This window comes from Pagrus pagrus (assembly GCF_965226575.1).
Source record: "Pagrus pagrus genome assembly, chromosome: 8".
Taxonomy (NCBI): domain Eukaryota; kingdom Metazoa; phylum Chordata; class Actinopteri; order Spariformes; family Sparidae; genus Pagrus; species Pagrus pagrus.
The window spans coordinates 4,653,283-4,679,965 of NC_140192.1; the positions used below are offsets into that span (position 1 = coordinate 4,653,283).

Consider the following 26,683-nt stretch of genomic DNA (forward strand, 5'->3'; position numbering starts at 1 on the left):
ATACACTTTTCAAATTATTCTCTTCCCTTTGCAGACTCCATCAAACAGCTGCAAAAACAGTCATCTTCCTTTCTCTTTGCTGTCAGTACTGAGAGAATTTTTTTCCAACCACAGGTACAACCTGTCTCTGTGCTAAAAATAGGGCAGCCTTCAGATTGCAGTCGCTTTAAGACTGCCTTATTGCAATCAATATCTCAAATTGATAATTGTTATGATTCTGAGATGTCTTTCACAGTAGGGCTGTCATGATATCAGATTTTTCACGTCAAAATAATTCACCATAACGATGTAATTGTGATATCTATAGGAAATTTTAAATCTATGTATATATATTAAACTTGAACTTTCTCATCACTACGCTGTGTTCAAGTCACCTCTAACCTCTTCTCGTGCACTGAACGTGAACAGTCAATCAGAGTGATATCTCTCACTGACGAGACGCGCCGATTCTACATGCTCAATCAGCTAAAAAGCCGCCAATAAAGGTTGTCCAGTGCCAACAGTGCAGGACACAGCGAAACAGCTAGAGCCACTGAAGCTCACTTACGATGCCTGACGGGCGACAAGTGGCCTGGTGTGTCAGGGCCTTCGGACATAACTGCCTCACACTATCACATGTTCACACTGGTGTATCTGAGCTGTGAAAATTAACTGTAACAACCATTAGAAATTAAAGCGAGCTTGTTTTCTAATTTTCTGACACTAGTTTTCCATCTGATTAGGCCTTCCAGTCTGCTTAAATGCCATCTTTAATCCGGAGGGGCAGTACTTTCATTTCTCGCAGCTGCTCGACGTGCACGTCTTCCTGCCACAGGGTGACGTCTTGTCAGCCAGAGGCCTGGCTCCACTGATCTGACAGCCTGTCCTCAGGGACGAGCAGAGAGACGAGCCCCGACAGTGGGACAGCACGGAGACCGCTGCTCTCCCAATTACATTCTCCCACATCCTATTCCCCTGCTCTCTCTCTCCCTCCCTCGCTCTTTTGTGCTCAACACGGAGATGGACAATGAGGAAGGAGTGAAGGGCAAAGGAAGCTGTGCACATGCCGAGGAGGGAAGATGGATGTGTTTGCAAGTTGAAGTGTTGTGATTTGATCAGGTAAATTATATCGCCATCCTCAGAGGTCGTGGGTTCAGTGTGGAGTGGGTGGGAACTAAAAACAGACCTGCATTGGTGTCGATGCAGGGTGTTCGCCTAGGTGGTAGGCTGTGGGGGAGGGGGAGGTAGTCCGACCTTGAGGCATGACTGGCGTGGTAATGGGCTCCTGGCCGTAGATCGCGGTGTCGACTTCGCTACGGAGAGCCATCAATCCACATCTGCTGCCTGAAGGGAAGGGGTTGGAAATGTGAGGGGGAGCGCTGAGCAGTGATGTACAGACACCGTGGATTGGCTATTTATTGACTCAAGTTTAGTGTAAAACCCTGTCTTCACTTTTTATCCCAGGTGTGAGTCATGTACAGGTGATAGGATACGTTTGGGCATCTATCTGAAATGGTTTTCATCTCCAGTAGTCAAACTTGTGCGGTAGTGCTTGACATTTTATCAACGCCCTATGGATCTGGCCCAGTGAACCAAAAGGACATTGCAGAAAGGGCATCTCTGACATACTTGTGGAGGCTTCATTTTAGATCGAAGAAAGCTTTGTGTCCTGGTTTCTCCCCCTCGGTGTCGTTGACCGACGCCCAATATGTGTGTTCTCGCAGCTCGCGACTTGTTTCAGTGAGCTTTTTCATAAGAGAATTAGTTTTGCAGGCGGCGAGCGGTAAGCAGAGTCTCGTCCGAGCAAATATGCCTTGGTACATGTGACAGTTTATTTTTAAGTGCCGTCGCTTAGCTGAACTCATTGGCAGAATGAGGGTGAATAATAAGAGCAAGGCGCCCCTGCAGTGCTGCAAAATTCACTCAGCCATGTGTGTTTGTTTGCTCCTAAACGTCCCAACTGTACATATCATTTAATACTGGAAAAAATCATTAGCTTGAGCCAATCCACTGGCATTAAAATGTGTTCAACTCTCTGGAGTAGATTCAGACATAGTGCCCCATGAGTTTCCTCCTAATCACCACCCAGTGTCCCTCCAACAGTATCCTGCATATTATCCAGACGCTACTCTGTAATTTCACTCTCTCAAATGTGGACGTGATGAGGAGCACAGGGGCTGAGTTCCCTGAAGGTCAGTCAGTGGTGACTTTTTCCATCAGAAAAATATGTCTCATGTTTCTGTTTGATTTCATAAAATCAAAAATGAAGATTGTTGGTGTGTCTGCTCCTGACGTATACATGACTGGAGACCTCCAGGGGGCTTTCGTGTTGAAACTTTCACTTTCATAGCAATGACCGGTTGTGCAGAGACAGGCCTGTTTTGCAAGAATTTTGCAACCTGCAAAGAAACTAATTTTCTGGCTCCTGGCATTTCAGATCTGCTTTAGACTGATGAGCTGTTTGTTCATGTGTGCTACACGGTATCCTGTTTACACAAATTTGAACTTGAGGAAACTTGATGTTCCTCAACAATGTGCTTTGGCCTTTGATGTTTGTCGTTTCCAATGCTGCAAATTAGATAAATTCAAATTAGATTACTTCAAATTAGATAAAGGGCAGGAGCTAGGTATTACTGTACACCATTTTCAGTATCAGTATCTCCGGAAGCAGTTTTTCATCCATTTACCGGTCACCTTAGAGCGGGGCTTCCCAAATCGGGGCCTACGGGCTAAAGTTGGCCATCCGTAAGGTTTATTTTGGCCCGCCAGATATTTCAAGCAGAAGAAAAATTATAATTTGAATCGCTGTTTATGCGGCTCTATTTTTGTGAGGCAAAATGCTCGTTAAATCGGCCTAATAGGATCACCAATTATTGCTATTTGTCATATTCTGAGCACGGCGGCTAGAGTGACAATTTGTGCAGGAAGGCACAAGGAACTGTGAGATATTATCCTGCCAATTATCCTTATCAACTGTGTTAAGGTCATAAACACAGGAGAGAAAACAATGTGGATAAAACTTAGAAAATGGATCACAGGAATCTTTTCTTACTCGCCTCTCTGGGCTTCTGTATAGTACTGTTTCTTAACGATACAACACAACAAGGTGCTTGCTTCTGGCCTGTTGTCTGTCATTAGGTTTATGTTTTGGCCCTGTGTCCTTTTGTCAGTGATTCTGTTCTCTTATTATATGACAGAAATATGTCAAAACATAATTTTTTTAGTATTTTTGTACGGAAATCCCTCTATTCAGGGGTGTATCCAATCAAATGTGATCCTGGAGCAGGGAAATTGTTGCCTCGTGGGAGGAAGTTCAAAACCACATGCCAACTAACTTATATGTTTAAAGCTGCTCTGCCGTAGTCACACCATATCAATTTACGGCTCATTTCATTATCCGCTCCAACTCTCTCTGAAGTTGCTCTCCTCTTTTACAGTCTCGTGCTTTCCTTCGCGCTGCAGCCGGACTCGACTCACACTCCGGTCAATTTCCTTACTTCTTCTTTACCTGCCTGTGACTGTATTGAACATCACAATAATTGGATTTCTGCTCCGTGGCCGGCTGGTAATGGGCGAATGCTGGTGTCATTTTCTGATCCATGTTCCCTTTGGGGTTTTATTGTCGCTGTAGGGCGGCTGCTTTAACCTTTGGCTGGACTGTCTTGTTTTTGTCCCTAATGGTCTGACACAGTCCCTCTGAAAGCCCATTCAGCATGTTCACACGTTACCTCTGAGCCTAGAGCTGTGTGCTGCTTCTCCCTGGCTGAACTCAGGTTACTTTTGGGTGAAAATGGATGCCCAGGAATTCAAACATGGTGAGAGATTTCTTTTCTCTTCCCTTTTCTTCCTCCCCGTTGCCCTCCCTCCCCAGGTTTCTTTTCTTTCTACCCTTGTTCCTTTTGGTTCTCTGTCCTCTTAGATAAAAGGATTTCACCTCCATCTATTTATGATCACGACTGATTGTGTAGTGAAAGGAAGTGATATGTTGCCGAATAAGTCGCAACAAATTGCAGAAATGCCAAAGACATGTTTTGAGGCAACTTAAACAAGAACCTACAATGAAGTTAAATGTGTTATCAATGCTAACACGCTCTCACTGACAGTTCAGATGTTGTTTTCTATTACAAAACTCATTTTAAAAACGCTGAACTGGAGCATTGTTTTTGGTTGTCAAGCAGCAGCTCTGCTTACCGATAACTCCAGTGTGGATGCATCTCTGTGCTTCTTGTTCCTCAGTGGAGCCGGTCTAAGGTCAAATTTGACCTCTTTATATATAACTGTTACATGATGTAGCCCTGAGACTACCAGCATCCCTCAGGCGGAGATCCATGTTATACTTGCGCGGTGTACTGTAAATAGACTCGACAGAGGTGATAGTCTCTTCCACCGCGAGGTCACAGCCAGCTGCCACATTCTTCGGAGAAAGTGTTGCTGCAGTGCTGCCTCTTACCAAGACTGTGACAGGGTCCGCTATTAGCTTCATAACAGACCTTTTCAATGTGACAAAGCATGCCGTGTGTGGTTGTGTAGAAGACAGCAGAACAGCAGTTTCTAGACGTTTGAGCTTTAAGAGGGTCAGCAGGGTGGATTACATGCGTGTAGAGACTCTCTCTCTCTCTGTATTTGAACCTTTAACCTTGCTGTGTCCTCCTCATTGTCCTTGTTCTTCTTCATATACTCCTGCTTCTGGTTTTGAAGTTTTCAGTTTTCAGCATATCATAACGTTTCAAGAGCATGGACGCCGGCACTGTAGCTGGTACTGTTAATTTTTCCCAGCCAGATGGTCTTCTGTTGTTAGTTTCATTTATTAAAAGAGAAACACAAACAGAGATGCTGGGAAATACTCCTCTGTGTGAATATATAATTGATACCCAGGTGTGCAGAAATGTCTTCAGTAGTTCAAATCCAACATGACGGTTCCCCGGTGTTTTGTTCTATAATAAAAACCACAATATGATTTTTTATTTTCTGGAGTTCTGTTCCTGTTTGGACTTGTTTCTTTCACAATGTCACTCTGCTGTTTATGGACCTTTGCTCTTTCCCTTGGTATATTTCTGTCAGTGTGTGTGTGCTCGTGCTTGGGAGTGTGTGCATACGTGTGTGTGTGTGATGTTGGGCTGACGCTGCGACACTGTTCTCGTATGTTCTGTGTAAGCTCGAGTAACCTCTCCTCAGTGACATCATAGTGAAAGGCAGCTGCTTCTGCGAAGGCTAATGGGTGCGGACGAGCGCTCTGTATTCAAATGCCCCGACAGGGTTTACATTTGCATTTGATGAGCTTCCAAGGATTCATGCAGTCTGAATCTATCTTGTTTTAATGGGCATATTTATGTGAAACCATCTGTAAAATCTGACTAATGGCTGTCCAATTAACACAAATGTAATCAGTGTTACAAATCACTGCTTAATGTTTTGTCACCATAGCAACTATGTTATGTCTTTTTGTTATTTAAATCTATTTTTGTCTTTAATAAACAGCTCTGAATCAAATCATAGCGCTGAGCACACAGCAGCCTCTGCTCTTTTTAGTCTATAATGAGTTACCTGTGATTCAGGTTTGCGGGTGGAGGCCACTGAGCAACGGAGGAGTTGGATGTTTGTTAGCAATGGTAGCTTTTTATTTAGTAGAAATGTTTCACAAACTCCCCAAGGAACATCTTTCTGAATCGCCTCTCTTGTTCAAGATGCCGTATATATGACCTCTAAACCTCTTCTCTCCAGATGACTCGGGGGACGAGGAGCCAACATCCCAGTCGGACCGCAGCGAGATTCAGGGCACCCTGAAGATACTCGTCAGCAAGCTCGACGACCTCAGCACTTGTAATGACCTGATCGCCAAGCACGGGGCGGCCCTGCAGCGTTCCCTGAGTGAACTCGAGGGTCTGAAGGTGCCCGTGGAGGGAGGGGAGAAGATCAAGGCAGTCAATGAGCGAGCCACCCTCTTCCGCATCACTTCCAATGCTATGATCAATGTGAGTATCTGGGACAGACCGAGCCACATGACGCCGAGGCATGATCAGTTTGACAGGAATGCAGGTCGTCTATAATGCTCTGGTTAGAGAGCGATGAGAGATGAGATCACTTCACGGTGTGACATGTTAAACGAGAGTGAGCGAGCTGCAGGCTTGTAGGATTAAGGTTAAGAGAAGCATCTCCAGGCCCGGCCAGATCCTGTTTCAACCTTCTCAAACATAACCATCTCTAAATCAGGCTTATGTTTAAACATGATGGATAAAATCTAAGCTGTTAAAGGATTAGTTCACGCAGAAATAAGAATGTTGTCATTTTCTACTTACCTCCATGCTGATGGTGAAGTTTTGGAGTCCACAAAACATTTCTACAACCCTAAAAAAACATAAAATCATCATGGTCCAAGTCTCTGGAAGCTCCAAGATCCCAAATTGATCTAAGAAGATGTTATTTACACCCTTGATGCATAGTCAAGCTCACGCATCCACCTGAGACGGGACGCGCCTTAACACTTTTAGCTTACAATGAAGATCTGCTTTATAAAACAATGTTAGGTTTTAGTTTTTTTTCGGTTGTTTTTTTTTTGTTAATTTCTCATCTTCTTAAGTTGTTTAGCAGAACGCTGCAACGCTGTTTTGCTGTGAAACTCCAGAAATGTTATGTGGACTACAAAACTTCATCTGACTTTCTGTTAGCATGGAGGTGCGTATAACTGAGAGTACATCTCAACTGTTGTAGAATCAGGTACAGTTATTTATAGATCCCCAAAACACAAACAAAGGATCTTTAAAGGGCTCTAAACTTAAGCATGGGAAGAGCAGCAGAAAAACATCTATTTTAAAATAACATATTTAAGTTTAGCAGAAATGTTCACCTGAATATCTCCATTTAACAAAGCACAATAACAAACACTGTCAGGTTTTCAGTCACCGCCACGTGTTGGATCTGATTACCAGCATCAGACCGAGCGTTGCTCTACTGTATCTGGCCCCGTTACATTCGCCACATTGATAAATACCTTTGGGCTTTACAGTTTGGTACCAGTGGACGAGGGCTCAGTGAGTGTCGAGGTCCTGAAGGACTGATACGAGATATGATAGTGGGTGTGGGCAGGGTGGGGTGGGGTCGGGGGGGTGACAGGAATAGCCCCTGCTCCCCCTCTCAAACCTTATTCCCTCCCTGCCTGGCGAGGAATGTGAGAGCCTTCTGGACTACAGTTAGACAGACAGACGTGCTCTGACTAAAACCAGACAATCACATGAGGTTTGTCTTTCTGCCTGCTTCTGTTGTTTATTATGCTTCTTTTGCAACACTTGGATAGTCGCTTATTAACGTGCATATTATTCTGCATGACCGTATCCAACAGCTGTTAATCTTTTAAGAGTTTTTTCTCAATAACCTCCTAATTTATGTTTATTAATAGTTAGTAATGCAGTTGTTGAACATGAATTACCATCTTAAAGGTCTTGGTGTGTAAATGATTCATACTTAACAGACGTTTTGGAATCGGTCCAGCCGACACGGCTGCAATGACGGCAACATAATCCTTTTGGGCGTCTCCAACCGTCAAACTTATGTCTATTGGAAGTGCTTGTTCTTGCTCCTAACAGGCGGAGGTTGTTATTCTCAGTATTTGACAACATTACAGAAGTGATTCCTGTGGACATGGACCATGAAGATCCGTTTTGTTACCAGAAACACAAGCACGCTCATGGAGAAGCCTCGCTCTGAAATCTTGCGAGAGGTGAGTTGTTGCAGGAAGACGACGGTGGAAACGTGAGTCAGAGTTGGAGTTTGGAGTTTAACTGCCAGCAAGAGTTTATTTCCACAGTCAGGACTGAATATTTAACTGATATTGACAATCTAGAGGCAGCAACTGTAACGACTCACCTCGCAAGATTTCAGAGCACGACTTGAGTTTCTGGTCACTAAAAGGATCTTACTCTTTAAAGTCTAATTCTGTAAGAGTCGTTTCCGTAATGTTGTCGCATAGAGTAACAACCGCAGCCAGTCAGCGGCAGAAACGAGCACTTTTAGTGGAACGTAACTTCGACAGACGAGTTGCCCCAAAGGATTACACTGCAGCCACGTCGGCACTGACAGCTGAGGCAATCTGCTGGACCGACTCCAGGACTTCTGGTGAGTATGAATCATTTACATATCAGATAAAATAAAACAGAATTGCCCTTTAATATGTTTTGCTTAGTATAAGGTGTCTGTGACACTTTTTACCACACACAAGTTCTACTAATGAATTTGTTATGAGAAAAACCTCCTTTAAGCGGCTAGTTAATGGTAAATATTTGTACCCTTAAATAAAGTGTAGTTGTGTATTTTCACTTTGAGGGCATGCCTGACTGATATTTATGTAAAGTGTCTTGTTATTGGTCCAACTGGTTAAACTGTGAGTACTTTGTCCTTTTTTTAACGCGGCGGTATGAAATGATTACCCTGAATATGCTCTATAAGTGTGTGCTGATGCAGCTTTTTAATACACTCGAGCTGTGAGCTACTTGAGTTACGATAAGAAGAAAAAGCGAAATCTAGATTGCACTTTAATTATGTAAAAAAAAAAAAGCCATTGCTCAAAAATGATGAGCCCCTTGTTTCTCTCTGTCACACATTTTCTTTGTATTAATTGGGATGGGAAATTGAAACTTACTGGACAGGCAATAAAAAAGTCTCATTAAAATGCCATTACATTTGCCAAGAATGTGCTTCTAATGAGATAAAGTGCTGCCACAAACTACCCGTAATGATTTTTGGTCTGGTGAATTGCTCTCTCCAGGATATGGCTGTTTGGATTTCTGCAGCCGTGATTTCAGCCCTCTGTTACAACATGTGCTTAGCTTGAAATATCACTGAATTTGGGCTGTATGTGTAAGGAGGGCACGAAGAGAGAGGAGGGTTTTGGGGGTAGATGGGGGCCATAATGACAAGACACAACTGCATGCTCTCTGTGATCTGACCCTGGCCACAGGGAAGGGTTGCATTAGTTCACTTAGTGGTGATGTAACCTCTCACATGTGTCATTCAATCCAGGCTCTTGGCTGTGTGTGTGTGTGAGTGTGTGCATGCATTTACACACCCACCACTTCTTGGTTGGTGAGATTGAAATCACATGAGACTTAAAATAGAAAAAAAAGTTCATTGTATTCTTTGCGGCTTCACTACTTTTACTCACTTGCGCTCCTTCTGCACGCTTACTCACTTTTTCAGCCTTTATTAACCCCATCGTACCCCCTCGAGTCACATGCAGTCTGCGTTTGCACCGGACACTCAGCATAAAAAAAGTGGAACTATTGAACTTTTTTAGGTGGGTGTTGAGTTTCATATCATGGTTATGTCTGAGGAAGTGGACCACAACATCACGTGTACTTTAACATTAAAACTGAGGCTCAGGCCTTAAAGTTTAGACACTTGATGCAGGACAGCTGAAGGTAAGAGACAGACTGGATGTTTCCGTGCATAGTTTTGAGTAATGCTCAATATTCAATGCAGTTGCACTATGAGCAGAAAATTTGTTATGAGCATTAAATCCATTGGTTTGTACAGATTTGTGTAACATGCTACAAGATGAACATAAATCAAAAATTTTTAACTATCTAGGTTAAAAAATGTAAGTAGTTTTCCTCTCCTAAGTCGGCCAGCCTGAACAAACCCTAGACTAATCAATAATGTGTTGTGTCTTGTCTCTTAGATTAATGCAATACATTAAGTTATAAATAAGTATTGCTCAAATACATGTGCAATAATCAACAGCATGTGTTTATTAAACAATCTACTTACTCGCTGTTCAGGATCAGAAAATCCACCTCATGTGCAGCTACCGGTTTGTGATGTGTCGGTTCCTGGTTTCTGCTCTCTTGGTTTTGGTACGTGGTAACGTCAATGAAGACAATAAGTAAACTTAATATGGCTAAATATATATATCAAAGTCAAATAGTTAATAGTGTCCGTTGTGGTCAAATGGTGCAACAACACATTTTTATATTTAAAGTATTAATTTATTTACTTAGTACGATGATGAGACAAAAAAATAATAGAAATTAATAAAAAATATTTAGAGATGTAAAATGTAAAAACAAGAGGCGTATCTCATGCAGCCAGTGTAGTAACATGATCCCACACTGATTTTGAGTCAATTGATCACATGACCTGGAAGCTATTGAGCTAAAATGCTAATATTTGCTTAAAATGCTAATATTTGCTTATAAAAATTAATAAAAAATATTTAGAGATGTAAAACGTAAAAACAAGAGGCGTATCTCGCGCAGCCAGTGTAGTTACATGATCCCAACATGATTTTGAGTCAATTGATCACATGACCTGGAAGCTATTGAGCTAAAATTCTAATATTTGCTAAAAATGCTAATATTTGCTAGCAAAAATTAATAAAAAATATTTTGAGATGTAAAACGTAAAAACAAGAGGCGTATCTCATGCAGCCAGTGTAGTTACATGATCCCACACTGATTTTGAGTCAATTCATCACATGACCTGGAAGCTATTGAGCTAACATGCTAATATTTAAGTGACAACAATTAGTGTATCAGTGTAACATTGTGTGTGTTAGACGTGTCTGAAAAGCACTTTTCAGCAGACAGATGGGTGTCCTGCTTTCTGGAATCAAATCAAGGAGGGAGTCAGGTTTCACCGCTTCCTTCTTTCTCTTCCTGCTTCTTAGAAGTGACTGTTCTCTGATCCGCCAGAGAACAGAGATTATTTGAGCTGTGTGACACGTTCGTCCCTCCAGCTACGAGCCTGCAGCCATAACTTTATCTAAATGGTTCAACTCTCAACAGCTCCTCTCGCCTTGGGAACAAAGACACATATGCTACAAATACTGAGTGGCCCATATGTAGTTATATGCTGTAAAACTCCTCGGGGAAGAACAATGACCACCCCCCCATAAAATGCTTTACAAATACTTGATTGCAGAAAAGCAGTTTCCGAACGACCACTCATAGGCCCACTATGCTGACAGCTCAGTGACCATCACATGACATTTTCATCATGCGTGTTGTCAGCTGCGAGGTGTTATTTAGGTGCATTGACCTTTGAGCTCACTATGAGAAAAGGCTGTCAGACAAATACTGCTGACATGAAATATAGGTTTGATCTGAAGTAACCCCTCCGTCACTGCAGTAAAAGTAAGGCAGCAACAATGACTCAAATATAGTCGGCTGTGCAATCAGAGGTTTAACCTCTCGCTCATCGCTCACTGATGAATCCTGTGTGTGCGCTGCGCTTCAAGGCACATTTGACACAGCGGGGGGACGCAGTAAATGCTCAGCAGACAGCACATTAACATATTAATGATTGCTGGAAACAATGGTGATAAATGGCCTTGATTACAATGACTGACATCAATGTCTTTTCATCTTACCCGCTCACATATCAGGGAACATCTTTTTTCAGTGTTGACTCAAATTAAGGTGGAAACATTCAAGCATTTATTTATGATTTTATTGGTTTTAAGAGGTTGTTATGAATAGGAACAAAAAGAGGTCACTCTTTTTTCAAAATCCCGTGATGTGACTGTGTTGTTAAGCAATGAGAAGAGTTGAGCACACTGTGTTGTACTAGAAAAACTCTGAAGCAAGTGGAAAGTAACGTGTAACCTTGTAAAGAATTGGCCTCTATATTATAGAAATTAAACTTTCTGTGTGTGTGTGTTCATGTGCTTGTGTTCCCCCAGGCGTGTCGAGACTTCTTGGACCTAGCCGAGACTCACAGCAGGAGATGGCAGCGAGCGCTGCAGTATGAGCGAGAGCAGCGTACCCACCTAGAGGAGACCATTGAGCAGCTAGCCAAGCAGCATAACAGCCTGGAGCGAGCGTGGAGAGAAGCTCCCACGCTCGTTTCCACCACACCCAGTGCCCCCACCACCAACAAGGGTGAGACTGACTGTATGTGTGTTATTTACTCCTCTGGACCTCAGTGTGGGCCTCACTTTACAGGCTAAAAGTCATGTGTAACCTCAGGCTCAGCATTATAAACGTTCGTCATGTGGGGGAAGGACATTTTAAGTTGTGTCATAAGGTTTGAATTGGATTATCGTTAAGTTGGAGATGGTAATTACCGTCATGAAGGATGCTGTCTTCTGTTAGTCCGTCCATCATTTATTTGTTTGTTTTTAAAATGCTAAGAAAAATGTTAAGATGCTTTGAGTCCAGTTGCGTCCTCCGTTACATTTCTCTTTCTCTCACTTCCTGTCGTCTGTAAAAAGGACTTAAAATGTCCCCAAAAATGAACTTGTCAACACTGTACTTAATTAAACCTTAACCATAAAGACAGAACATCAGAAAGGGCTCATACAGGGGGCGCCACAGTAGCTCAGAGTTTGCGCCCCATGTACAGAGGCTGCGTCCTCGCTGCAGCGGCCCAGGGTTTGAGTCCGACCTGCAGCCCTTTGCTGCATGTCATCCCCCCTCTCTCTCATCACGTTACCTGTCATATCTCAACTGCAAGAGAAATATAATCACATATAATTTGGTTTACAGAAATATTATAGAAAATAGATGTAAGAATGTGTCATAAATAGGGAAAAACACTGGAAGATTGTGCCCCAGGGGAGAAAACCAGGAGATGGCAATGAATAATTGGAGTCTCCTCGGGAAAACTGGGAGGGTTGGCATGTACGTTTGGAGGATAGTAAAAAAACAACCATAGTTTGTTTTAACTATGAGGACTCACCGTTACACTAGAGACCTTTATACTGTACAATTAGGCTTTATAATGATTCACCGGAGAGATCATAACTGTTTTGTGTTCCCATCTTCTGAGGCTGAATTTATTGTATGCATCATATTAACTAGAATTAAATTCAAGCTGGTTATCAAAGAACTATGTTCATGAAACGACAGTAAATTTTGTTCATGTTGGTGATTTACCCTCATAATGGATCACTGAACATTGAATATTGAATGTTGGTTAGTGAATATTAGCAGCACGCCCTGAGGAGCTCGCATCACTCAGGCTAGTTAACCAGCAGGAACGTTGCCAATTTTACTAAGCCGATTATTCCCTGATTAAATGCCATTTCTATGTGATTATAGGCTGCTCTCTCCTAAAGGCTGTAAAGTACAGTCTCCTGAGCTCGTGTGATGGTCCTGTAAGTTTTGAATGCTGTTTGCATGCACTCACGAATGTAAAACTGTATGTCCCGACAGAAGGGAGCGAGAGGCTGCACAAAGAAGAGGCGAGTGATGAAGATGAGGATACTGAGTACTTTGATGCCATGGAGGATTCCCCTGCATTTATCACAGTGACTGCCACTGAGAACACACAGCACAGGTCAGTCACACACAGAGATCCACCATTTTTTAATTAGTGAAACGGCTGAACAATTTAGAGACAGATTAGACAGGGATGACGGTTTAGTTGAATTTAAATATTGAGCTTGCGTGTGTGAGTGTGTAACCGCAGTAAACCGTAACTGGACACGCTCTCATTTGTCATAATAGTGAATTTGACTCCGGCTGACAGCTGAACAAGCTTCTGATGATGGCTCATGGTGTGACAACTTAACCTACACACACACAAATCACAGAGTGGTGTGCCCTTCACTCAAATGTGTTCCCTCTCTGACTTAAACAGATAAAAATAACATAAGACTCTTGGCTCTGACTGCTTTCCGGCAGCAAAATAAGCCAATTTCTGGTTCTGTTTTTGCTCTCTCGGTACATTTTATAGCATATTAGTTTGCTATATTGGGGCCAGTCTCTGGCTGGCAGCTCAACTTGTTTCACAGAGCTTTTGCTGCCTCACTTTACTTTTAAAAAAAATGTCCTGAGCACCTTTTAGTGTTTTTATTCCTCATCATTGTTATGGCTCATCTCTTGCAACATATCCCTCAACTCCAGGAGCACCATTACGAATAATGGAAGCTGTTAGACAGCGTTCGTCTGTAATACCCAGCAATTTGTTTGCTCCCTTCTGTGTATTGTGTTTGTGTATTGTGTGTGTGTGTGTGTGCCAGTGGGAAACGAGAGAGCCTGTTTATATGTCGGTTGCTCATCGTAGAAAATATTTTCATGTCTTTCCAGGCGATCTCAGAGCAATTTGAGCGGAGCAAGCGGAGGTCAGCCAAGTGACTGGAACCAGGACGACCATGTAAGTGTCTGTCCTCCTAACAAGTCTGACTAACAGGGCTGACATTTGTGAACACTGCTGACTTGTGTAATCTCAATATAATAGATTCATTTGTGCTGCTTGAAAGCTCGCAGCTCGTTGATTTATTTATCTGACCGTCTTCACTCGCCGTTCTACCTGACATTCACCCCGTCCTCACGCACGCAGAGCCTTTGTGTTTCCATCGGCCTCGTCGTCACCCCCCCGTGGTGCCACAAGACACACAGCTGCTTCTTTCCACTAAATCTTAATTACCAGTCAAACATCTGCTCGTCCATACTCTCAGCTCTCCCTTGTTTCTAGTTCTCTTGAACACACATCTGTGACTTTCACTGGCTCTGTCACGCTGTCTCCACTTGGTGATGTGCTACCAAGCTGTCCATGAAGTTGAAAGTATTTCTCAAACTTGTGTGTATCAAATTTCCTCCCACTGCACCTAATCCCAGATGTCTCCAAGCTGTAATGACGTGTCGGGGAAGGAGCTGCAGCCCCGCAGACAGAGACGGACTCGTGTCCCAGACAAGCCCAACTACTCCCTCAATTTGTGGAGCATCATGAAGAACTGCATCGGCAAGGAGCTCTCCAAAATTCCCATGCCCGTAAGTGTATGAGGCATGACCCCTCCTAAATTTATCTTAACATAAATCAGTGTGATCTGTGTGTGTCTGATCCTCTCTTGATCCTCACCTTCAGGTAAACTTCAACGAGCCTCTGTCGATGCTGCAGCGTCTCACCGAGGACCTGGAGTATCACGAGCTCCTGGACAAAGCGGCGCGCTGCGACTCCTCCCTGGAGCAGATGTGCCTGGTTGCTGCCTTCTCTGTCTCATCCTACTCCACCACGGTCCACCGGACAGCCAAGCCCTTCAACCCCCTCCTGGGCGAGACCTACGAGCTCGATCGCCTCGAGGACTTTGGCTACCGCTCGCTGTGTGAGCAGGTAACGGCACCGCCAGAGGGAGTTTTTGTGTACTCACTGATGTGTGTGCACACGAGGTCAGGTTCTCCAAACAAGTTGTTAAGCATCCGCTGCTTATATAAAACACATATCCTGTATTCTTCTGTAACCTAATGTCTGTCTTCCCTCTAAGGTGAGCCACCACCCCCCTGCAGCTGCGCATCATGTGTTTTCCCAACGAGGCTGGACCCTGTGGCAGGAAATCACCATCGCCAGCAAGTTTCGTGGCAAATACCTCTCCATAATGCCTCTGGGTGAGACATTTCATACGCAGGGGGGAAGCAAACAAACAATATGTGTAAATAAAGGCGCCATCATGCAAATTCAACAGCCACAACAGGCGGGGTTTAGTGAGGAGAGACTCCCACTTGAGAATAGTAGATGACTGTGCTGCCTCCACATAATCTGAAGCCAGAGGAAAGGGTGTGAGAATGAATCAGGATGGTTTTATGACCCCTCTGACATGAACATAAAGTATGGGTATAAAGGGAGCTCTCTATTGCGCTGGGACGGCTGAGAGCAGGGGGTCTGTTGGCTCAGATAAATGAAAGATTTGATAGATGCAGGTTCAGCCAAGGGATGTGGTGGTATTTATCTGACCTCTCTCACTTCCCGGCTGCTGCGCAGTGCCATGTAATAGAAAAAACTCTTAAGTGGAAAGCATTTACGGTCAGATGCATGTTATTAATCTTGCGGAGTTAGGTCAGGCTGGAAATAGGTGGAAATGTATTGCCTGTGCAGAGCGAGGAACCGTGTTATATTACATGTTTTCTGCAGCTGCAGGTAGAATCGAGCATGTTCACAAACAGGGTTTGAATCAAAAAACGCAGACACACACAAGCTAACACATCACTTTCAGGGCTGCAGTTGAAGATTGGCCACATAGAAGTTGTGATTTTTCTCCTCTCTCACAGCCTTTTCTCACTGTCCCCTCCCCAGGTGCCATTCACCTGCAGTTTCACTCCAGCGGGAACCACTACGTGTGGAGAAAGGTCACCTCCACAGTGCACAACATCATCGTAGGCAAGCTGTGGATTGATCAGGTCTGTTTGTGATGATTCATTCATTGAGAGCTCCAAACCCGCAGCCCCGCCTCGACGCCTCCGATCTTCCACAGTAACCTATAGATGTCTTCCCTCCCGTGTTGCAGTAATGTGTGGTGTAGACCAGCAGAGCGGAGCGGAGCGGGAGAAGGCAATCAGAGCCGAGTCGTACAGAACATGAATACGGAGATTCACAATCTCGAGGGATTTATCTTTAGCTTTGATCTCTAATAACACCCCAAAATAACAGCCTCTTTTTTCTGCCAGATGGCCCAGTTAGACGGGGGAGGGGGGCTTCACATCTGCAAGTCTGTGTATCTGATCAGAATTGTTTCTGTTTGTTTAGAGTTGTAGTTCTTGTTTTTTCCTGTTTCTGCTCATGCTGTACCTCAGTGTGTGTGTGTGCATGAGGGAGTGTTGCAAAATTATCACTCTTAAAGCATAACGAGTTAATTATATTGAATAGTTTACAAATATCCAGTATGTCCTGGATATTTATGGCATTTTCTTGCACAGTTGATGTGTGTGATTAAAGGTACTCTGGAGTGACTTGAAAAATGAGACCTTCCCCGTCACTCTCGGCCGCCTGTACAAGCCTGTGGATGATTTGTTTAAGCTGTTTTACGCTGCTGGACTGTGGATATTTTTTTGTGAAGGACTCTGGTCGTATTTTACGCGACAGTCCAAAGGATGTGACTTCTTGGTTGCCTTGTCTCAGTGCCTCTCTCCGCTCTGCTAACAGAGAGCAACAGTGGCTAGCGTTAGTTCAGAAATGGAGTCCGCCAGCTAAACTAGAGGCCGTGTTGTTTTTGTGAAACGTCCATTGTTAACATGTTCACATTGGATTGTTGCGGTTTTACTTTTTCGGTGCCCAGTTTTAATTTTAAAAAGTTACGATACATTGCAGTTCAGCCCGACCAGCAACAACATCGAACAAAACTTTCTCCAAATAAGCCGTAAGTTATTTTTGCTGTCGGCCACCAGAACAATCCCGCCTCCGCACTGATACAAGTTCCTCTCTCCAACTTCAGTTTGTCCGCTAAGAAAAAGTTTCACCAATATTTACACATTTTCAGCCTTTATTGTTTTCCCTTTTCTCGCCGGCCTCCGTGCATCACTCTGCCACTCTGCCGCCCTCTGGTGCAGAATGGGGTCAGCCAAACAACCCCGTACCAAACTCTGGAAACTATCCTGCTGCTGTCTTCTCTACTGCCATCCACTGCAACAAGACAGTGCCGTCAGGAAAGGAGATTATATCTGAATAACAATGGCAGCAAACACTTTCGATTTTAATTTTGTATCTGTTAGACGCTGCGAAAGACAAAAAATGTGTGAGACTTGAAAAGTAAATGTTTATCATGTCACCCCGCTGGAAGAACAAACAACACGTCTGCGTTTCTCTCAGTTCTCTACGAACTCTCTCGTGTAATGAACAGTATGATCTGACTTAAGCAGATATCTTGTTCATACAGGACTATATCGCTTATAATAAAGATGGTCTTTCTCGTCTCTACCATTAACACAGTGTGAATAAATAGCTTTAATATGCTGTCATTCTCTGTGTGTGTTTATCGTTCTCACTCCGTGCATTACTGTGTCTGTTTCTCTGCAGTCGGGGGACATTGAGATTGTGAATCACAGGACCAAAGAGACCTGCCAGCTCAAGTTCTCTCCCTACAGTTATTTCTCCAGGGACGTTCCTCGGAAGGTAAATTCTTCCTTTCCACACCGATATGAGACTCTAGCATGATGTCATACAATGAGGGGGTGTATTTTTTGTGAGATGCTGCCCCCTGCTGGACAGTACCAACACATAAATCAGTTGTTACAGTAGTGTAATGTAGCGGCTTGCTCTGTGTTGTCACATTGCATTGAGATAACCTCCTTCGGAGTCGGTAGCGGTGACCTAAAACTGGGGCACTTCCTCGGATGTGAATGATTTAGGATGAGTTAATGGAAATGTACTGGTGCCTCACTGAGGCTAGATAGCACGCTTCAGTTTCTTTATTTCCTGAAGTATCCGTGCAATATTTTCTGAGTCCGTCCTGCTCTTTCCAGGTGACAGGTGTGGTGGCAGACAGTGGGGGCCAGGCTCACTTCATCCTCTCTGGTACGTGGGACGATAAAATAGAGAGTGCCAAGATTGTTCAGAGCAGCCGAGGGGGCAGTGGATCAGAGGGCAAGCAGAAGACGGTCTATCAGACGTTGTCCCCCAAACTGCTGTGGAAGAAATACCCGCTCCCGTAAGCGCATGTCTCATCAGCCTCACGAGGCCGAACATCACAATATATGAGTCACTGTAGTTGTATAACAGCTGCAATGTTTAGTCAATATTATGATTGCAGAGCATCACATTGTCGTCAATTTCCTCTTCAGAGAGAACGCTGAGAACATGTACTACTTCTCCGCGCTGGCACTGACCCTGAATGAGCAGGAGGAAGGCGTGGGACTGACCGACAGCCGCCTGAGACCGGACCAGAAGCTGATGGAGGACGGCCGATGGGACGAGGCGAACTCAGAGAAACAGAGGCTGGAGGAAAAACAAAGAGCAGTGCGGAGGAGGAGGGAAGCGGAGGCCACAGACGCTCTGGATGACGGTATGAAATGGAGAACAGGAAGTGTGGTCTCTGAGTGAAAGACCACTCAAAGATTACCCTTTTCTCTGGCAATGGCTGCTGAGGCCCATGAGTAGCGTAATATAAGCGCCACCTCCCGTAGCAAACTGACAGAAGATCATGATTGAAATAATTCAAATGTTGGGAGTAATATAAATATATAGTAAAAAATAAAATATTTCCAGAACCAGCTGGTTTTCCACTCTTCAGAACTCTTATGCAGTGAAGCCTCACATATTTATATGCATCTACAGTATGCTGTGTTTAAACTCAGAGGCAGTTGCATGTCAAGAAAGACCTCGAACCAAAGCGTTATATAAAGTGATTGATAAGTAGTCGATGTTAAGTTATAAACATGATTTCTTTCTTTAATATGTATGAGTACTTGATGTCTAAGTAAGTAGCTGCAGGTCAGACGGCATGGCTTAGCGAAAAAGAGCGAAGAGGAGCTTTGTGTAGTAGAAGCCGGGCAGAACTTTACGGAGAACTCAGCGGGAACTTTTCGTCCCGGTGTCGTTCCTGTGTGTGAGTGTGTTGTGCGTAGGCTAGACTGTATTCGATGTACCCATGACTTGTCTTTCTTTTCCTCCCTCTATTGGTGATCAGAGTGTGATTATGACTCTGGTGAGTGGGGGTTGCCCTGTGCCCCTCTGTTGTGCATCACTCCCACACACACACACACACACACACACACACACACACACACACACACACACACACACACACACACACACACACACACACACCATCCTCTGTGTGTCCTCTGTGTGGTCTGCCTCTGTGTGCATGATTCCCCCTTCTCATGTCAACTTCTCCAGATAATGACTCAGGAAAAACGTACGACTTTTTCCTGCATACATGTGACATTTTCATGTAGAACTGGCCTCAATAATATATTATACATGAGACAACACACACACGACTCTAAAGTCTGCAAGTATTCTCAGTGTTTTATGGTGAAGCCACATTAGCAAGTGATTCATTTGCACGGCATTGTCATCCTGTCTATTTGGGAAGTGAGGGGGGCAACAGTTAACAAGAAACGTTATGCTTTTCTTCACTTAAGTTAAATAAACATTATCTTTTTTAATAAATGGAACATTTAAAAAGCTGTGTTGTGTTTAGACCAGTGGTTCCCAAACTTTTTACCTTCAGGGACCCTTTTCTATCATTAAGTAAACTGACTAAGTGACATATTTTATGGATATATCACATTACAATCAATGCATAACACATCAGAAAGCTGTTTTGTTTCTGTATTAAACAGATGAATTATTCAGTTCAGGGAGTCCCAAATCTTCGATTATGATCTTGTCCTTCACCATGATTGATCCAGGTCTTTCACCACGCACTTATTGTGCCAATTTGTATTTTATTGACGCTTCTGAGTTCAACTTGTTCATCTTTACATGAGCTCAGTTCACATTTGGCGCTATCCCAAATGCAGTGAACACTGATTGATTGCTTCCCATATATATGCATATATATGAAGGCGAAATTGATCGCTCGGTGAATTGCCTGCAAGTGTGGCTTCTCCAGAAGAGTGCGATGAAGTGAAACAGACTAACAGAGTAACACCTGTGCTTCCTCCCGCAGGCCGAGAATACGAAGGCTACCAGCCGTTGTGGTTTCACCAGCGGAGGGACTCAATCACTGGAGAGACAAACTTTGTGTACAAGGGAGGTTACTGGGAGGCGAAGGACAGACAGGACTGGAGCATGTGTCCTGACATCTTCTAACCCAGGAACTCCACCCGGATCACTCCTAACCTCATCGGACAGGGAACCGCTCTAGCTCTGGTCCTGAAGCAGTGGGGCGTAGCTGGCTTATGAGCACCATGTGGACCTTTGTGAGCACGAGAGTGTGTACGTTTCACACACTCTCGGCTTACACTGTACCTCCAAACGTGCACTCTCATTCTGTTTTTACTGTGGGGAAAGTGACGGGGCGTTCCCAGAGTAGTCCCCTTTGACACTGAAACAGCAGTGAGGTAATGTGTGGAGACCACACAATGATAGCACCTGCACACTCCTAAAATCAGGTGCTCTCTAAATATTACCCACAATGCACTTTTCTGTGTTCACCCCATATAAGAGTTTTACTGATTAGACAGAAACCCATATCAGAGCTGCTCACGGTTATAGACTGACAGCCAACGAGGAGAAAAGTCATAAACGGGCACATGTGTGAAGGTTGCACGAAAAATGTCCTCATCCTCCGTTTTATTCAGCACAATTATTAGACCGACTTCATAAATCTTAAATTAGTTTCCCTCTTTCTCTTCATGGGAACGACTTCAAGTGCTCATCATTCGGCCCTTTTAGCTGCTCATGAAAGAGGCTGAAGCCTGAAAATGGTTTCTGGAAATTCCTGCCTGTTAGATTTTATCGTCAGTTATGCAGACGCAAAGTGTTTAAAATGAATTTTAATAAAAAAGACATTCTGAAAACGATATGTGTATAAATGATTACAGACAAAATAGGTAAAAACACTGTTGTGAAATAATCCAATACATGTTTTGCAGAAATGTTATTTAATGCTGGTTATTTTTCCAATCACTTTTCACAAGTCAGTTCTGTGAATTTCTTTTGAATCGGAAAGTCTCAAGACGAGTGGCTCAGAGCCAGGAGTGTGATTGGCTTTGTTCTGAATGGGCTCAAAGGCAAAGTCTCTTTATTTAGTAACATGATAAGTAAATTAATATTTTAAAAAACTCACTTTGGAAAAGGACTTTTATATAAAACAAAGAAATACAACTCGAGGAGCAGCACACTGTCATTGTGAAAATAAGCCAGATGAAATAACATTTCAAATTAATGAGCCTTTTTATTAAATGCATTGGATTACTCTGCAATTAGGGTGATATTTTTTTATATATTTACTGTATTTTGTCTGTATTTGTTCATATAATAATTTACTACACAATGTCCTATTTATTACATTTTCAACACTTTACAGTTGATATTTGATTGGTCAGATCTAGGGCTGCAACTCAGGATACAGTGCTGATCGATTGATCGTTAAGTCTATAAAATTGCAGACAATTTGTGGGAAATTGCTTCTTTTGTCCAACGAACACTTTTGCTTAAAAAATAACGAAACGATTAAATGATGAATAATTGATGTTGGCAGTTCATTTTCTTATGATTGATTAATGGATTAATTGACTAATAGTTGCAGCTCTAGTCAGATCTCTTTCAGAGGCTGGTGTATCTGAACTAATGAAACACATTTTATTTTCTGGGTGTGAATGTTGTGGGTTTCCCTCTCGATCCATGAAATGACAGTCTGTAGTAGTCAGTTAGACTGTAGTCCACGTAGAGGTGCAACGACTGCTTACTCATGATATATTTTAGATAAAAATTGCCTCAATGCTTCGATGCATTTGAGTCATCTTAACACGCTTCAGACAACTTCCATTTGTGATTCTGATGAGTAAAATCCTGCAGTAGTCAGTCCTTTAGTTGTAACACATAACGCTCGAGTAGGAACCTCCATCAAAGATCTGAACACGCACTTTTCACTGTGGTTGACCATAGGTGACTGTAGTACATATCTCTTTGTTGATGTTGAGAAACCTTCACTCCGTACTTTACCTTGTCCTCTGGTGCTCTCACATAGCAACACATATCCTTGTTGCCATCGTCCTCAGTGATCATACAAAGTAGAAAGTCGGCATCAGATCACTGAGACACTCAGTAATAACCACCCGGTACAGAACATCCAGTGACATGTTGGTTTCTGCAGTGTGCACTAGCTCCACAGCCTCTATCAGTCATTAGTTTGTAGTTCAGATGTTCCCAGTAGAACCAGTAGAACCAGTGCAGCGTGGCTCCAGCTGACAGGAGGTTTTAGAAAGCAGTCAGGGCTGGTTCCTGCAGCACACCTCTTGTACGGTCAGCTCCGGCCACAGCTGCCCGCTCCGGTCTCAACACAGCTCACATCTGTAGTCCTTTCACTCAGTGTTTGTAGGCATGCTGATCTGGGATCAGCTCACGAAGGTAACCCTCAGTCTTTTGCCTTTGATCGGCTGAACAAGGGAACGAGTCCCCTGACCTGTGCACTACACGTCTCCGGTGACAAGCGTTTTGAAAACCAGTTAGTATTTTCTTTTTGTAATTATTGTTAGGAATGTAGAGTTCAAGGCTGGACGTATTGTATCTACCGTCTGGTCCATTTGTGTGAATATTTTGTGATAAACGAATGATATTGTAAAATGAAGAATAATTATACTAATCTGAGTATTAAGTTATCTGTACAGCAGAAGGTCAAATCTGAAGAAAAAAAAAAAAACTGACTGAATGAGCCTGAAGGATTTGCTGTAATCATAACTTTTAATCCAGATTGATTCTGCTAAGACGGATGTTAACTTCCTCAATTTGGCTGCAGATTTCTTGTTTTATATTTAAAAGAGAAAAAAAAAACTGTCTTAACACACTGAAGATATTTTTTATAGAGTCCTTGATACTAGCACATTAGTAACCGTGGTTCAGTGATGATTTCATAGATCAACAGCTCCTCCGATGTGCAGGCCATAAAGATGTACAAAATGCACTGGAAAAGACGAAAATACACAGACTGAAGGAGGTTTTCAGCATCTTAAGATGAGCTAATAAAATGTAAAATGTTTATCTGTGAGATTGTTCATCAGTGAGTTAATGATTTGATAATGAAATTAATGATGATTGATGTTTAGTTTTTGCACAGAAGATGCTTCTTCTACCCATTTACATCACACGTTTTAATGCTTTTTTTGATTTGTGGTTGTCATGAGCACAGTTTGATCGATCACCGAATCTTTTGTCCAGAATGACACGCTTAAAGGAGCAATTCAACATTCTTGGAAACGCACTTTTGCTTTTTTTAAAATCAGAAAGTTGAAGAGAAGATTGAAACGACTCTCTCGTCTTTACGGTGATTAATCGTTAATCAATTAAGACTTTAACCAAATGTGTTAACCGACAATCAGAGATGGGCACAGATGCATCAAACAGTATCTCGCTACAAATTACAAATACTTGCTTATCAAATAAACCAAAATGAAATACAGAATACCTGCATGAGAAATTAATACAAGGAATTTGTAATTTAAACAATACAAAAAGTCATTCGACAAAAACTGATGCTGGTTGGTCCAGTTGTTGAACAGCAGCACGTGGAAGCTTAACGTTTGCATCGCTAGGCTGGAGAGAGCCGATTGTTAGCTTAGCTTAGCATTAAGACTGGAAACAGAGGGAAACAGCTAGCGTGGCTCTGTCCCAAGGAACTAAATCCAAGTGTTGAATTAAAACATTATATCCTGTTTGTTTAACTTCTTTTTAGACTTTGAATTTTCAACAAATTGTATTAAAAATCATGTGAATAATACGGATATGATGATATTGTGATATTGTTTTGATGGCAGATGTTTTTGCCTTGTGGATCTTTTGTTTATCAGTTCATCTGGTCGCCTTTTCATCTTAATTAAGTGTCTTTTTTTTTCTTTTTGTACAAGTTTTTATAGCTACAGGTAAAGACTCTCTCCACCTACCTACACTCGTGTTGAGTGATATCTATTTGCCAAAAAAGAGACAAAACACACAGTAAAGAAACTTAAAGATGAATTTGACTGATAGCTTTTTTCTTTGGTCAATTTTTAGAAACATATCACAGTAATATCGTGACTGTGAGTTTGTTTTGCCGTGATAATCGTATAGTGGAAATCTGCCCTCCAGTCTTTAGACTAAGCTAAGCTAACCAGCTGCTAGCTCTAGCTTTATATTCACTGTAAAGACAACAAAGGTTGTTGTTCAATCTTCTCACTTAACTTTTGGCCCAAGAAATAGCGGATAAGCTTTTCTTTTTTTTTTTCTTCCTTCGAAAAGTCAAACAATGCCTTCATTTTTTCTGATTACTTCTTTGGTTCTCGTCTTGTCTACCTGCCTCATGTACGAGCTATTGATAGAGGTTGTGTACACTTAAAATCCTATCAAGAGCGTCACGTAGAAGGACGGACACTGTTGCAGCGAGATGTTTCACTTTATCTATCTTGAAAATCGTCGTGACAGAACAGAGAACGCTGATGAACGGCGGTGGTTAGTCTGTGATTTCCTCTCAGCGATCCACTCGAGGTTACTAGAGATTTACTTTAATATATTGTTTTTGAGATGATTTTATATTTGAGAATACGAGTTATATTTTGAATGATAGCGTAGAGCTCATCTTACGTTTTAATCGATGTATTTCCAAATAACGTTGACCTCAGTACTTGATGGTGACTCGCCTACTGAAGTTGCCCCCAGTGAGGGTGTGTACAGTGTCGTGACAGCTGTAGCAATAACGCGGTGGGGCGTACAGATGTGTCGGTTCACGGCTGTTGTTGCTTCTAACAGAACAGTTGTCAGCCTCACGCAGAAAGGGAAAAAAAAACAACCAAAGTGTACGTGGAGAGTGTACTGTAGATAAAAACAACCTCTTCATCTGCCTTCCCGATCTCGGAGGGATCTAATGTAAACCCCCTCTCATTGTTTCTCTCATTTCAACTCACCCAACTCTTAATTCACTACGGTGTGATTTCTTTTCTTAGCTTTAATTTTTATGCTTTTTCTTTTCTTTTCTGATTTCTACCTTCTCATGGGTGCCATTACTCTTACGTTTGTGTTTTTCATACTGTTTGTGTTGCACGTGCGACACACGTTTCCTCCTCACTCGAAGTGAACTAACAAAGGCGGGGGAGGTTTGTCTTGCCTTGTCTGAACTGAACCCTGCTTCTCCTTGGACTGTGACTCGCGGCTTCGTCGTGATGGGTGAGAGCTATGAGACACATCACAACAGCGGCCTGGTACAGGGGGTCAAAGGTGACTGACCTGCCTTTACTTTTACTCCCCAGATACACGCAGGTGTATTCAGGTGTAACTGCAGATTCAACTGAGGTTTTGCTTCTTTTTTAATTTTAAATTGTCTATTTTTTTCCCCTTAATTTATACTCATATAACATTGTCTTTAAACAACAAAGACACAATAATGAAAAAAGAAGATAATAAAGTTGTTATTGTTGACGTTGGATATCTGTCTGCTTTATTTCTCTCTCCACAACATCTCGAAGATTTGCTTGGTTGTCAATCAATGGTGTCACAAAAATGTGACTTTAATTCATAACAATGGTGCAAAAAAACAGCTTTTGTGAAAAAACAATATAGTAAGCCTAGACCTTAGGAAGCTACACAAGGCAGTGCAGTACAGTTTCAGTAGGTGTACAAAATAATACATAATATAATTTACTTGTGACAAACAAACAAAGCAAATTAAATGAAGTAAAGGAAGGTTAACAGATGATCCGTTTATCTTGTACAGTCGACTTAATGAATGAACTCATGTACTGTGCTGTCGTTATTTGCCACTGACACGGTGGAAACGATCCAGTTGTCTCTGCAACAGCGACGCCAACGTTAACACCAGGGGAAGAGGAAAAGTTGTCTGATGCCACTTCAAGTACATTTACTGCCAGAAAATGACTTCTGATGTCTAATTTTAGATACTTGAAGTAGAAGTGGGTTTTAAGAAGTGATTTAAAAGAAGCTGCTGATTCTGCAAGTGTTTTCTCCTCAGGATGTTGTGATGTTACAGTAAAATCAATAAAAGATGAATAGATAACAATAAATAAATAAAAGCGATAAAGGACAGTAAGAAGACATCACATAAAAGGATAATAATAACAAATAATAATAACAACAATAACAACAATCATAACAACAATAATAATGATAAGAAGAAGGAGGAGGAGAAGAAGAAGGAGAAGAAGAAGAAGAAGAAGAAGAAGAAGAAGAAGAAGAAGAAGAAGAAGAAAAGAAGAAGAAGAAGAAGAAGAAGAAGAAGAAGAAGAAGAAGAAGAAGAAGGAGGAGGAGGAGGAGGAGGAGGAGGAGGAGGAGGAGGAGGAGGAGGAGGAGGAGGAGGAGGAGAAGAAGAAGAAGAAGAAGAAGAAGAAGAAGAAGAAGAAGAAGAAG

General features: G+C 42.4%; 1 protein-coding gene across 7 annotated transcripts in view; it reads left to right on the top strand.

The window, feature by feature from the left end:
• The window catches only part of osbp2b (oxysterol binding protein 2b), a 47,583-nt gene extending 21,839 nt beyond the window's left edge, over positions 1-25,744 (top strand). For 5 of the 7 annotated variants that reach the window (XM_084360472.1, XM_084360474.1, XM_084360477.1 and 2 more), the window contains 13 exons: positions 5,701-5,951; positions 11,651-11,849; positions 13,125-13,248; positions 14,001-14,067; positions 14,532-14,684; positions 14,779-15,024; positions 15,176-15,296; positions 15,982-16,085; positions 17,698-17,793; positions 18,144-18,328; positions 18,462-18,682; positions 19,307-19,324; positions 20,297-25,744. In XM_084360472.1, the coding sequence (XP_084216598.1) occupies positions 5,701-5,951; positions 11,651-11,849; positions 13,125-13,248; positions 14,001-14,067; positions 14,532-14,684; positions 14,779-15,024; positions 15,176-15,296; positions 15,982-16,085; positions 17,698-17,793; positions 18,144-18,328; positions 18,462-18,682; positions 19,307-19,324; positions 20,297-20,439 (1,928 nt within the window). In that variant the 3' untranslated portion in view covers positions 20,440-25,744. The remainder of the gene's footprint in view (positions 1-5,700; positions 5,952-11,650; positions 11,850-13,124; positions 13,249-14,000; positions 14,068-14,531; positions 14,685-14,778; positions 15,025-15,175; positions 15,297-15,981; positions 16,086-17,697; positions 17,794-18,143; positions 18,329-18,461; positions 18,683-19,306; positions 19,325-20,296) is intronic. The other 2 variants (XM_084360473.1, XM_084360475.1) reach the window with 1 other exon arrangement.
• Positions 25,745-26,683: the final 939 nt, after the last annotated feature.